The 13,726-nt window shown below is 34.1% G+C and overlaps 1 protein-coding gene across 1 annotated transcript in view; it reads left to right on the forward strand.

Moving 5' to 3' along the window:
• Positions 1–13,726, forward strand: part of MALRD1 (MAM and LDL receptor class A domain containing 1) — a 246,779-nt gene that overhangs the window by 59,860 nt on the left and 173,193 nt on the right. The window contains exons 18-19 of the mRNA XM_064634936.1: positions 330–742; positions 13,410–13,497. Coding sequence (XP_064491006.1) covers positions 330–742; positions 13,410–13,497 — 501 coding nt within the window. The remainder of the gene's footprint in view (positions 1–329; positions 743–13,409; positions 13,498–13,726) is intronic.

Below are 13,726 nucleotides of genomic sequence, written 5' to 3' on the forward strand. Positions count from 1 at the left end.
CAGTTCAGTTTCAGTTAAAGAACTTTGTATTATTTAATTGTAATAATACATGAAAATAATAGCATGGATAATAAAATGTTTTTCACACTTCAGTTTATTCAATAAATTATGTACAGATGGACAGATATGTATTGAAAGAAAAGGTAATTCTCTTATGTACAGACAAATGTATATTTTATCCTTCAGATAAGAATGTTTTCAAGGAGAAGATATGGGGGTTTTCTATAAATTTGAAAGGATTTTTTGCAAAGATAAGAAGTATATCAATTAATGCATTATCCCCTTTGCTTTTTGGGGTCTTTTTGCAATCTGTCCTGTTTACATTTCAGACCCTGACCTACAGTGTAACTTTGAAAATGGGCTGTGCAATTGGGAGCAGAGTGTAAAGGATGACTTTGACTGGATCAGAATACAAGGTCCAACCCCCACGGTTAATACAGGCCCTTTAAAGGATCACACGACAGGCACAGTCAGGGGACACTACATTTACATGGAATCCTCTGGGCCACGCCAATTCCAAGATAAAGCAATTTTGCTTAGTCCTCTCTTCAGCCCTTCTGACAATGGAACCTGTGTTTTCCGCTTTCATTATCACATGTTTGGAAAACAAGTTTACAAGCTGTCAGTCTTCCAAAGAACTGTGAGTAATGCTAGGGGATGGCCATTGTGGTACAAGTTTGGAAATCAAGAAAACAGATGGATCAGACAAACACTCCGCATCAGCAGTTCTAAACCATTTCAGGTATGATGATTCTATGTTGTGAAGTGCTTATTTGCTGAGAGTATATAAAAGACTGGACAATCTCAAAGCTATTTGTAACTGATCAATTTTGCTTTGAAATATAGTTGTAGGTTTTTTTGAGGAAATATGTAAAATAATTTTGTTGGTGGTGTTGCATTAACTTTTCCCCCTAAAGCACTTAATTTTAATGTTTTGAACAGGAATATGTGTTATTTGAAGTAGATAGTATTTTTGTTTTTCAAGTGTCTGATAAAAAAAGCTTATCGAACTCTAATACAAAACATCTTGGCAAAAATTTTGATTCATTAATGTAAAGACTGTTAAAAGGAATATCCTCTGCTCTGTCTTACTTTTCCAGAGTTACAAATTAATCTTTAATTATATACTGCCTGAAAAGATATAATTCAAAATATTTGGCTGCTAGGCTAGACTAATAATCAAATATAATTTGGAGAAAGATATGATTAGAGTAAGTTAATGCTATAAATCTTGACTTATTGTCTCACCCTTTAAATATTTTAAATATTATTTACCTTTCACTATATATGATCTGTTTAGTCCGGTTGGGATATTCTGCAGGGTTACTAGAGGATTGGTTCACTTGATTATCAACTGGTCACAGAATTACTTAACACCCCCCCATCCCACCCCACCTTCCCCATATTGTAGAAATAAACATCTTCCATTTTCCTTTTAAATCTGACAAAAGGCAATATTTTCTTTAGATTGTTCACATTTATTTCCTAAAAAATTATTTTTAGGTAGAGAGAAGTTCTATACCCTTTGGAGGAAAAGGCATTAGTACTACTGTGCTTGCAAAGAGGCACCTGGAAGGAGAGTGCTCATTTTCTGTCAAGACTTTTTGTAGGAATGTAAAGGTGTATAAACATAATGGTAACAAAAACCCTTCCTCCCTTTCTCCCTCCCTTCCTTTCTCCCTTTCTTCCTTCCTTCCTTCCTTTCTTCCTTCCTTCCTTCCTGCCTCCCTGCCTCCCTCCCTCCCTCCCTTCCCTCCCTTCCCTCCCTTCTCTTCCTTCCTTTTCCTTTCCTTCTCTGTGTCCAGTAGTTTATCTAAAGAGCTATAAACTGGTGTGTCCCATGTTTGACTTCCTGAGGGTTAGGAAGGTCTATTCAGTAACTGAAAATATTTTTCATGATTTAGAGATGTAGGGTTTTCTGTTGTACTTGCCCATTTCCACACAGGGAATTTCAAAGATCTTGTATTCTTTTGATGTAGTTTTTTTTTTTCACAGTCAGTTTTGAGGGGCATGGGGTGTAAGATTTGATAGTTTGTTCTGAAGAAAGAGATAAAGATCTGATGTTCATAATTGTATATTGTGTATCTTATAATGGAGCTTGCTGCGTCACAACCTACGACCCTTCAAAACTCAGAAATGTTGAAGAGAGCAAATTGTGCTCTATTTCTACTAAGCTGACAGGTGCTGATGTCTTTCCAATCTTTCTTTTCTCTTTCCAATCTTTCTTCTAAGTGTATTGTGTTTGGATACTTCCGGCTATAAAGACACATGGTGGAAAGATCTTCACACTGTTACCACTTTTTCTCTGATCTATTTCTACTGAGATGTAGACTAGAATAGCCTCTCAATTAGTTTTGGGGCGTCTACTGGCTGGGTAACAGTTTTAAAGCTGTAGATTCCATACTTTGTTGTATTCCCCATACCCTATAAAGCTATTGGTTCACTGCTTTCACACCACAGGCTTTAAGTCTGGAGGATCACCTCAGTGCTTCAAAGGAAATGTTTAGATTCACTTGAGAATGGATTTTTTTTCATGAAAGTCTAAAAATAAGATAGAAATTTTTAATAATTTTCTGATCAAAATACATGTCTTGGTTTCATAATCTCTGTTTCTAGCCAGAGCATCTCATCAGCTGTTTCAGGATTTTCAGAGATTCCTAGTGAATAGAAAATATCAGATTCTAGGAACAAAGATGGTCTCAGTCATTGTAACAGACCTTCATTTTGCTTTTTCTCTTCTAAATATATGGGATAATCATACCTGTGAGATACCTCCTCTTCCTCTTTCCTCCCTTTGTAAGTAGGTCATTTGTTTACCACATTCCAAGAAAGAATCACTATGAATAGTAAATCCCTCAAATTCACATTTTCAGTTTATTTTGCTAAGCATGGTAAGCCAGCTTTGGGAGTATATAGATAGTTGTACCTACATACTAACTGCTAGGAAAAGGAGGAGTTGTCAGCCCAAAATTCAAAGCAGCAAAGAAAGGTACTTGAGAATCTCTTAAAAGCCAGATTCTCTTTTGAAAGTTTCAAAACTTCAGATATGATACTGCAGGCCCTTTAATTGAATCCTCTGGCAGAAACCCAAAGGGAACAGCACGTGCAGACTCCCTTGGCTCACACCAGCTCCCAGTAAGCCTCAGAATCTTATTTTTATCAAGAAACCTTTGTTCTAGCTGCCAGTAAACCATGGCTGACATTTGTTGCCGTTCTGTCAGACATTTTACACCAGAGTGTAAAATGTGACATCAATAAGAGGAACAGGAGTAGCTGGATGAGAAAAAGGTAAATTTAGAAATAAATTATTTAAATGAAAGAGATGAAGTTTTCCAAGCCAAAATTAAGCACCTCCATCAAATACTAATACTGACAAGTAACAGAAATGGTCCAAAATACACGTGCTTATAAAAATTTTGGAACTTTATTGATCTAGAGTTTTCCTTCCTCTGCAAAGGATTTATTAATCTGAAAGAAATTATACTTTTTTTAATTGGGAAAATTCAAGTTTAAAAGATATTCCTTATAAGCTATTCCTTTTTATCATATGGGATACTTGTTTCAACATGAAAAAACCCCACTGTCGAGTGTCCTTGTCTCTGTACTTGATCTGCATTTATTTCCATCTCCCTGAGAAGTTTACTTACACGTCTTTTCCTTAAAAGAACATTTGAAAAGGTCATAAAAGAACAATCAGTCTATGGTCACCTACTTATATTGATGATTAATAGTGTTCACTTTTATCTTAGCATAATCATAATATCTGAAATAGTTTCTCCTCAGAAGAAAGTGCAAATATGCTATTTTAACATCTTAGATAAACATTTCTCTCTTAGCTTGCTCTATCATTCATCTTTCTGTGGATACAAAAAAAGAAAATTATAATATGTGAACAGTGGCAAAATTTTGTATCTCAGTCCTTTTAGTCATGATAAAAATTACATACCTACTTTGTCTTAAGAGACCCAGGGCAACTTTACTACATTGTGAAACAAATTATTAAAAGAATCAGTAATTACCTTTAACCTGATGCAATTGTTCACTTGTTACTCATCTGCAATCTATATCTTTATCTCTGTAAATAAAAATGATTATAGATCTTAGATACTTCAAAACATAAGTAATGCATAAGGGAGTCTAACATTCTCTGGTGATTTTATAAAGATCAATTTTTTCTGTTGGATCTTATGAAATTTAAAAATGCAAATACACTAAGTTCATTATTAACCGTTAATATTATATTTAGCATCATTACTAAAAATTTTTTTATTCTGAGTATCATATATAACAACTTGCTTGTACCTTCAAATGTAAAAGTTCCTTCATTTAAGTGTGGAAAATAAGGAGCAAAATCAGGAGAAAATAAATAATGAACGTTCATTGAAAAATATTAGCTTATAAAAGTTGATAAGTAAAATAAAATTTCAAATAAGTAGATATAAAATGTATTTTGTATTTTCTTACTTTACAACAGGTTAAGAAAAGTAAACGACAAAATTCACTGTAACAATTTTATTCTTTAAATCAATTATGTATTAACTTAGGAAGTAATGGAATATTGATTGAAAATTAGAATGATACATTTGCTATGAATATAGAATAGCACTGTGTTCTGTGAACACAAATACAAACAAACTTTCTTTCTCCAACTGCTATTTTTAGTATCTGTTATGCATTTCTTTTTTTTTGTTGTTATATCCAGGTACTTCATGCATTATGGTTTTTGGTATACCTTAGACATATCTGTTTAGTGTCAAATATATACGTGGTGAACACACATCATTTGCATTCAGGCTCTTGCCATTCATTTAAAATGAGAGACAGAAAGGTCTAAAAATTGTGTATAAGTTACTACCAGCTATATAGTTATGATCACATAGGCAGTTCTACTTTTCATCCTCTAGTCCCTTTCTTTTCATTCCTCAGTGGGATGAGGAATGAGATTGTTCCTTGGGGATTCTGATGATTTGCTATGTAATAAGTGAAACAACATCACAAAGCTCACTCTTCAGTTATTTCTGCAATTCTAACTGTTTCTGGAAATTACTTTTCTGATAAGACAGGGGATTGACTAACCCCTCCACTCCACCAGCCATTTCTGTAATGAAAAACTCAGAATTCTAGTGGTAAATGGAATTTTTGGTACAATTCTACTTTACAAACTATTTTTAAAGTGGGTTTGAGTTCTGTTTCAAACAAAAAGAGTCTGTTGTGGCAATTTGTGAGATTTCAAAATGTAACGTTTTTCTTTCATACATTTCTAATGGTGATAATTATATTTCATATATGAATAGTATGGGAGGACTTGTTATAGTAGAGCAATTTAAGATAATGACTTGCTAGTCTTCCTCATTAGCTATAATACCCTTGAAGTAAGAAAATTCAACATTTCATTTCCTACACAACAAACATCAGAACTATGGAAATTATATGGAAATAATGTGATCTTGTATCACATTTCACACCCCCTCACAGAGAAATTTTTAATGGGGCTTTGTGGCATCAGTACCTTTGTAGATTGACTTAACTGTGTCAATTTTTCAGTCTTCTCTAATCAGTAATGGATAAGCATCAGATTGAAATTCTGGACTTACATTGGTGCGCTCCAGAAAATGGGGCTGACCAAACTTAACCAAATTTCTTGCATGCAGCTTCTCTGTAAAGAGTGCACATAACTCTTTTTTGTTCCAAGAAGTATTCCTTCCTGTGTGGAAAGTAATGTGAGGAGACCAGGTTCAGTCTGTTAGAGTTGCATATCAGCACACATAGCTAGGACTTTTCTTTACTACTCACAGTGTGGTTAGAAGGAAACTTGTTATGAAGAATTTGTGTTCTTTCTTATATATATACTAAAAACACAAAGTAATTGTGTATTTACCTTTACATTTGTAACATTAAAATGGAAAAAAAAAAGGAAGTAGAAATGTTTGACACTTTCTAGAACACTTAGGTAAACAGTGTTCCTTTTAGAAAGGGAGATGAATAGATATAATGGAGAAACATGTAATCAATAGTGTCACAGAGAAGCTGCATAAAGATCAGTTGTGACTTTTCTGAATACAGAGAATGAGAGATACTCTGTGAAATCATAAAGTAAAACAGTCAAAACAAAAGGAAATAGTATTTTAGGATGGTCTGTTGTACAATTCATTGGTGAGGGATGTTTTGGGTACGAGGAAGTATGGAATGGAATGGAATCAATAAGTATCTTGGCAAATTATGGAAAGAAAAGTCTGTTAAGGGCTAGTAGCACAATAACGAGACTATAACCTCCTACCTGTGATGCACTGCTGGGTATAGAGTCTGGGTGGTACCACTACATGCTGGGCTTGTTGTCACTGTGGAAGTGGCAGCAGTCTGCGGGGAGACACACACTGCCGTTGACACACACCTGGACGGCTGACCCAGCCACTGGTGCATCTGTCCTCATTGGACATCTCATTGTGCTGCAGAGAGCTTTCTGTGCACTGGGAGGCTCACTCTTTGATATTCTAACTGTGATTTCAGATTTTCTGCAATCACTTTCGCCATAATTGAACCAGGTTTACTATCGTCAAGTGTTGTTAGCCTTCTGCCTTGATTTGATTGTCTTCTTGCTTCCTTCTTCAGGGCCTTGTTTGCAGTGTGTAGACATACCAGTAGGAGTTTGTTAATGTTTAGTTGGTCAGATATGCATTTTGCATTAAAATCTGATGTTGAAGCAACTCTGAATTTATCAAGGACTTCTCTAAGATGTTTATTACACCTCTAATATCCACTTGTGATCATTTTTCTGTTATCACTTTTGATCCTTTCCCTGGTAGCAATTTCCACACAAAGATTTAGTCATCATGGATTTTCCACTCAAGCCATAACTTCAGTTTCAATTTTCAGTTTATCATTCTTTATCTTCCTTTGCCTGCTCTGCTCCTTTGTACTTTCCCTAATAATCTGCTGAGATTAGTATTCAGAAATTCTTTTTTTCTTTTTTTTTTCTTTTTCTGTCCTTTAAATGTTACCATTTGCTTCTGTTGCCTCTTAGTCCTCCAATACTACTTCAGATACATGGATGTCCAGCCATATTTGCTGCATCTTAGTAGCTCTTTTTCTAATAATTGTTTTTTTTCTCTGATCTGTTGTGTAGGGTCTAGTTTGGACAATTCATTCTCAGGTTTCTTAAACAGTGCACAATATACGTGAGAAACAGTATATGTAGAGTGGACAATGAGGAAATTAGGGCACTTGAGAGAAAGAATGAAAAACAACCATAAGACTTTGTGGTTGGTAGTGAATTTTGTCTTGATAGTGAAGGCTATTCAATACCTACAGTATGAAATGAAATACTGAGAGTTTGCATCTCCAAAATATCTGTGGTGCAATGCAGTATATTTGAAAGGGAAAAAGTAGTGTGAGTTTTTTAAAAAGTCATTCCTAAACATCAGTATTGCCATTTTTGACAAGTGGATTTCAGAGCACAGAAAACTGTGGAAATAAGGAAATCACATGGAAAGTCAGGAAAACATATTTTACAAACCTCAGAGAATATTTCAGGGGTTTAGTTCAGTTCTTTGGGAAAGATAGTGCCCTTTCATTCAGTGCTATCACAACACTAAATATTATGAAGCTATAATGCACTCTAATAATAGAAATAATTTATTCTTTGTGTTATTGTTTTATCGATGCCATGGAAGACTTGTCATAACGTCATCAAGTCCCAATGTGTGCACAAAGGGGACTGAGAATAAGAATTTCTAATCTATCTTTAATAATGCCTTTCCCAGTGAAAATTATATTCTTAATTTCACATCTGTCATTTCCTTGCTTTTTTTTTTTCTTCAGAGGGGAGAAGGCAAAGGGGGCAGGGGTTAGTGTTTTTTACCTTTTTTCCTATTTACATGCAGGCTGCTCAAAGGAAATCACACAAGGTAAAAATAACCTTTCTATACACCACTGAACTGTCAAGTACTGCCCACATTTTTAATATAGAAAACCTGAAGTAATGAGAGGTTTTCAACACCTTTCAGAACCCACCACCCACTTAGAAAGTGTGTTGAGCCATTTAAATTTGAGGGAAATCATGTAAGGTAGGAGTTTTGCTTTCCTGAAAATTAAGAGTAGTGTTTCAAATTTCCTATTGCTGTTACTATATTACTTATTGCTGAACAGGAAAATGAGACTTGGATAACTTTGCAAGGAGAAGGAAAATGTTAGTGACTCTTTTCTCATTCTTTTACTGGATCTAGAAGACGTCTTTGAAAAGGTAACAGGAAGATCACAGGAAAGCTGTACTTCATTTAACTTTTAATTAAATTTCCTTCCATAGTTCTATGCTTTATATCCAGCAGAGTCCTTTTTAAATATTTTTTTTATAATCTTTCTGTTTATTAAGTACACTTACAGCAGAATTTAGAAACAATGTAGAAATTCTACTCATTATCTTTAATGAAGACAAGGTTTCAAGTCACATGTCCCAGTGATATCCCTGTGTTACTGTTTTCTTACTTTGGGAGGTTAAGGCCATATGCATGGATGTAGGAACAGCAATTCCATGTAACTTAGTCAAGAAAAATCCTCTGGATTAAGAAAGGTCCTCTTTAGGCAAAAGATTTAATAATGATCCCCTTGCTCACTATCATTTGCTGCTGAACAGATAATTCACTGTGTTGCTGCCACAGATGTTTTCATAAGCACTGAAAAGAAAACAATGTGTGTCTGCTCTTAGGACACTCCTTAGCTCAGCATGGAAGAATTGCCTTAGCAGTAACACTGCATACATGTTTGTCCATTCAACCTTATTCAGAATTCTCTATCTCAGCATAGAGATGTGGAAATGTCTTTATGCAGCCCTTGATATCCTGACATGCTCCAATATACAAAAGGGAGGGACAGAAGTATGCAGATCATAGCAAGTCATATTGGTCAGTGTAAGACAGATATTTCAGGACCATTAGGCCCAGAAATTTGATATAGTAACTCAGCCAGAATCGTGTTATTTATTTATTTACTCATTTACTTACTTACAAAGTCTGGGGGAAAAGGTGTTTGGGAGAAAAGAAAGAAGACTTCTGTTTATCTTTGTAGATTAAGAAAAAAAGTAACCATGACCTTAAATTGTATTAAGTATAGCTTTAGAATTATAATTGCTATATAGATGTTTCCCAAGTGGGCAGGCTAAACATGTTGTTTTACAAACCTAGAATCTCAGAAATTTCTAGGCACTGACAATATAAACTTCTGCAATAATTCTTCCAGTGCTAATATCACAGAGTGAAAACAGGATCTTTTGTCTTGAATGAAATTTTGTGGCCTTAATACAGCAAAGACTCCAAGAATATGTAAACAGTTATTAATATTATGCTTGTCAGCAGTCCCACCAACATCGCTGAACAGTCTAAAACAGGACAGAATTGTGATTCATCTCTGCACTTTAGAGAAATGCTTTGAAAAACATCATAAATCAACATGAGGGTTCACAAACTTATAGTGAAGTGTGATGAAGTGCTTTACTGAACTAGAACTAGTGTTTTTCAGTATCTTATAAAACCAAACACTGTAAAACATCAAATATTTGACACAAGATTTTTCATATTTGATGTGTTCAACCTTAAGAACATTGGTAACAATTCATTTGGGCAACTTTGTGAAAGGACTTTTTTTGACTTTTGAAGTCTTGAGACATTAATTTCTAAAGCATTTTTGGTTGTTACAAAAGAAAGGGGCTGATGGGCTTTGAAGAAAGGCAGTGGGATCTTGAGCTTTTCTATGTGTATCGTTAAAATGTCGTGGTGATCCAATGTTGATAATCTCTCCAAAGGATGATGGCCGGTCTCCACTTGTTCTTGCTTTTGGGGGCAAAAGGGTTCCATGCAAAGAATAACAGCTCTGACTGCCTAGTCATTCCCCTCATAAGGGGGAAAGCTGGAACATGCTGTGACAACCCTTCTGCGTGTTTACACAGATTTTTTTTCCGATGTTGCAGAAGGTACAGGGGAAAAGTTCGATGTCACAAAGTCAGGATGCAACTACTGGATATCTAGATGAGAGATTTAGGAAATAGTCTCAGGTCCCACAGTGCCTACTACTTTGCAGCTGAGGAAGCAGAGAAAAAAATAGGGAGGAATACATTGCTGTGTTCTTACTCACTTATCAAAGAAATCAACAAGTCTTATTTGACATGAACTAACTAATAAGTGATCAAAAAGTCAAAATTAAATCTAAATGTTTCCATTTTTTTAAATCACAATTTTTCTGAAAAAAATCATCTTTGCTTGGTAAATAGTTTCCCTCTTTTATGTACTTATATTATTATAGGAATAAGAATATGTCCATATGTTCTTGAAAAAAATCTTCCTACACTAAAGACTTATTGTGACATGATCATTGAATGAAGATATTTTAATAAAAAGGAACTTTGAGGCTTGATTCTACGGCTTGTCCTTTGTAATTACAGAAGTTCCATCATCTCATAATGGATTTGTTACATTTCTGGATGAAAATTTATTGGAAATTTTTCTTTATTTATCCCTAGCATTAACATGTAAGAGTAGTTTACTTCAGAGACATGGGGTGAAATGTATATTATTTTCAATCTTACATTTGCTTTCAGTAAGTTACAACAAAAGTTTTTGAAGGCAAAGTGCTTTGTCAGTTATTTGTGCTATTATTCACTTTTTTGGTTGTTCTTTCTTCTTCAAGCCAAATCACACAACTTCTTGCTAGAAAGAATCATAGCAAACCTAATCCAAATTACCATACTCAAGCAACTAATAAAATTATTAAGTAACACTGTTGACACTTCCTGTGACAATCCCGAGATATTGTTCAACTAAATCACTGATTAAATACATTAGAACTAATATCACCATTTCCTAGACATTCAGAAATCTTTAGAAATTTTAATACCTCACAGTTTTTGAAATTAATTCAATTTTAGCTTAAGCTATGCTTGTATGGAAATTAAGATTTTATTTTGCTAACCTTCAGTGGGAACTGCCTAGTGACAGAAATTAGCACTGCTGTAAAAATTGGACATTTGTACAGAACAATATTACCCATTGTAATTTCTTTATTAACACTTGTGGAAGTGTTACTTCACTCTTCAAAGCCTATTTTGTTCAAAATCATAAGGGATCATTCCTTTTATATATATGGACTGTCATTCTAATACAGTTTGCTTTTCATGGAGGTTTTTAATGTCGAATACCTTTTGATACCTTTATAGTTTTCATTGAGACTGGATCTCTAGAGTTCTGAAAACGAGAAATTGGGAATTATTTATTCTTATTCAAATAATAAATGAGATGTGAAATGAGCTTCATGGTGGATGAATTCCCTGGAGATTGTTTAATAATAGCTTATGAAGTTTGCAGAATTACAGCTGGCAAATTAATTTAAGTGGTCAATGTTTAACCACAGGTGCAGAGAGACTATATTCTATATTGAGGCATTAACTCATAAATCAGCCTTATTTTCAAGTCTCTACCTACATCTCTGTTACATTTCCTGTGTTGTTAATGAGTTCATGCTATATGCCAAAGTATCAGACTCCCCAGCTACATAGATAAATTAAAAAATTATTTTGGGTGGGGAGATTTTAAACAGTGCAATCAGAATCATCATCTTAACAGTACAGAGGTATTCTGAATTCAATTACCCCTACAGAACTGTGTCCTGCCACTTCTAGCTTTGGATAACTTTAATCTCTTTATAGCACATTCCTGCCTAAGTTCCATGAGTGCAACTTTCTCAAGGGAAAAAAATTAGTGTAGTTTTGAGGGCACCCAGATTTGTCTTAGTAATAAGTGTGTGAATAAACAAAGCCTCTTTCTCTTTGTCTGAATTTAATTAATGAGTAATCAATTATTAGTAGTTAATATTTCATGCTTTGAAAACAAATTCAAAGTTATATGTAAACTACTGTGTGTTTGCCAGTCAAAATTACACTGGAAAGAATAATTTTGGAATAATAAGTTTTCTTACATGGCATTTCCAAACAACAGATGTCTTGGTGTGTCCTGTTTCTAATCATTTTATTGCTATTGCTACCAGTACTGTAGCATTGCCCACACTTTAATCTAAACAGGAAACAAAAGACTGAGATAATATTGTAAAGAATATTTATAGGTATTCTGAGGTAAAAATAAGAATTCCATACTAAGATGAGAACAATAAGAGACAATTGTGTCATTTACTGTTGTCATTCCCATTAGATATATTTTATCTTAAAATAACCTATCTTAAGTATATCCACAGTAGGGGACATATACCTGTCTTCTTTTAGCATACTCATTTTTTTTATCTAATGGACATCAAGTAGAAATGATGTGTAATCATTTTTATTTACTCTGGTGATGTCAGCATCAGTAATAAATTTACTATTCACATGCAATTTCAGAATAGCAGAAAAATTGCAAATAATAAATTGCAAAAAAAATTAGAACTGACAGTACTGTGAAGTAGGACTGCCATGTTTTTGCCACTGTTTATCTTTATAAAGATAATTCCTGGGTAGGAATTTTCTGTTGAACTGAGGAACAAACTGTGAAAAATACATTAGAAATTTTACGCAGCATTTCAGAATAAGCTGGAAGTTTGAATGTATGTATATAGTATGTGACAGAAGTATTTTAAAAAACAGCAAGGAAATAACTTTAACATTTGAACTCCATTGGATCGGCAAAAACATCCATTTATCTTTTTTTCAAATTGCATGGTTTGAGAAGGCTTTTTTATTTTTATGAATAGAGATTATTAATCAGTTAAACTAAGACAATTCTTAGTAAATCTTTCTCTGATCACCTGCTTGGATATTTACAATTCAGCAACAGTCAGAAGAAAAGAGGCTTATTTAGTGTTCCAAAGAATATTTCACAAACACTTACCTCTTCCATTCCTTGGCAGTAGACAATAATGAGAAAGTGAACAAATAGAGCATTGACAACTCTAATGAAATAGTAGAAAATTTATCTTTAAAAGGTTCCATAGCTCTTCTCTAACCTGCTTAATTGTTTTCATCACACTGGTATTTGTGTAAGAGTCTATAATTTATTCAAATAAATGTTACTATATTTAGGCATGATTAGTGGTTTTGCAATAAGTACCAAAGGAACTAATCATAATATGCCACTTTTGATAATGTCTTGCCATCATTTTATATCACAATGATGTTTCAGTGAATTTACACCATTGTGAAGCCAATCATTCTGTTACAGTTCACTGTGATTAATGTAACCACCAGTGAAAGCTGATAATAATTAGTCTCTTTCGTAAAGTGTCTCTAAATAGAATTTTTTTCCCCTAGAATAAATTTAATTTCATTTTAAGTGTGAAACATGGCAAATGACTCCTCTATCAATTCATGTTAAATATTTAATGAGTAGTGGAAGTCTACTATATACTGAAAAATGTTTTCATAATTCTTGTTCCCCTAGATCTTGATGGAAGGTACTGTAGGCGATGGTTTCACTGGAGACATTGGACTTGATGACATGTCTTTTCTAGGCTGTACTCTTTACAATGGTAAGAGTTGAACTGTACAGCTCCTAGCTGTGAGCTGATTCATTGGTGTTATTCTAAATATTACTACTAGAAAAGCAAAACCCAGATCAAACTGTGACTCATGCCTGACAAGGAAATTCAGACTTGTTTCCCTGCTCCCCTCATATCCAGGCATCAGCACAAAATAGTTTCTGCTGTGCGAGTGAGGCCCAAAGCAGATCCTCAGCGAGAAATGTGCAGCTTCCAAACT

Source organism: Pseudopipra pipra, chromosome 1, assembly GCF_036250125.1.
Source record: "Pseudopipra pipra isolate bDixPip1 chromosome 1, bDixPip1.hap1, whole genome shotgun sequence".
NCBI lineage: Eukaryota > Metazoa > Chordata > Aves > Passeriformes > Pipridae > Pseudopipra > Pseudopipra pipra.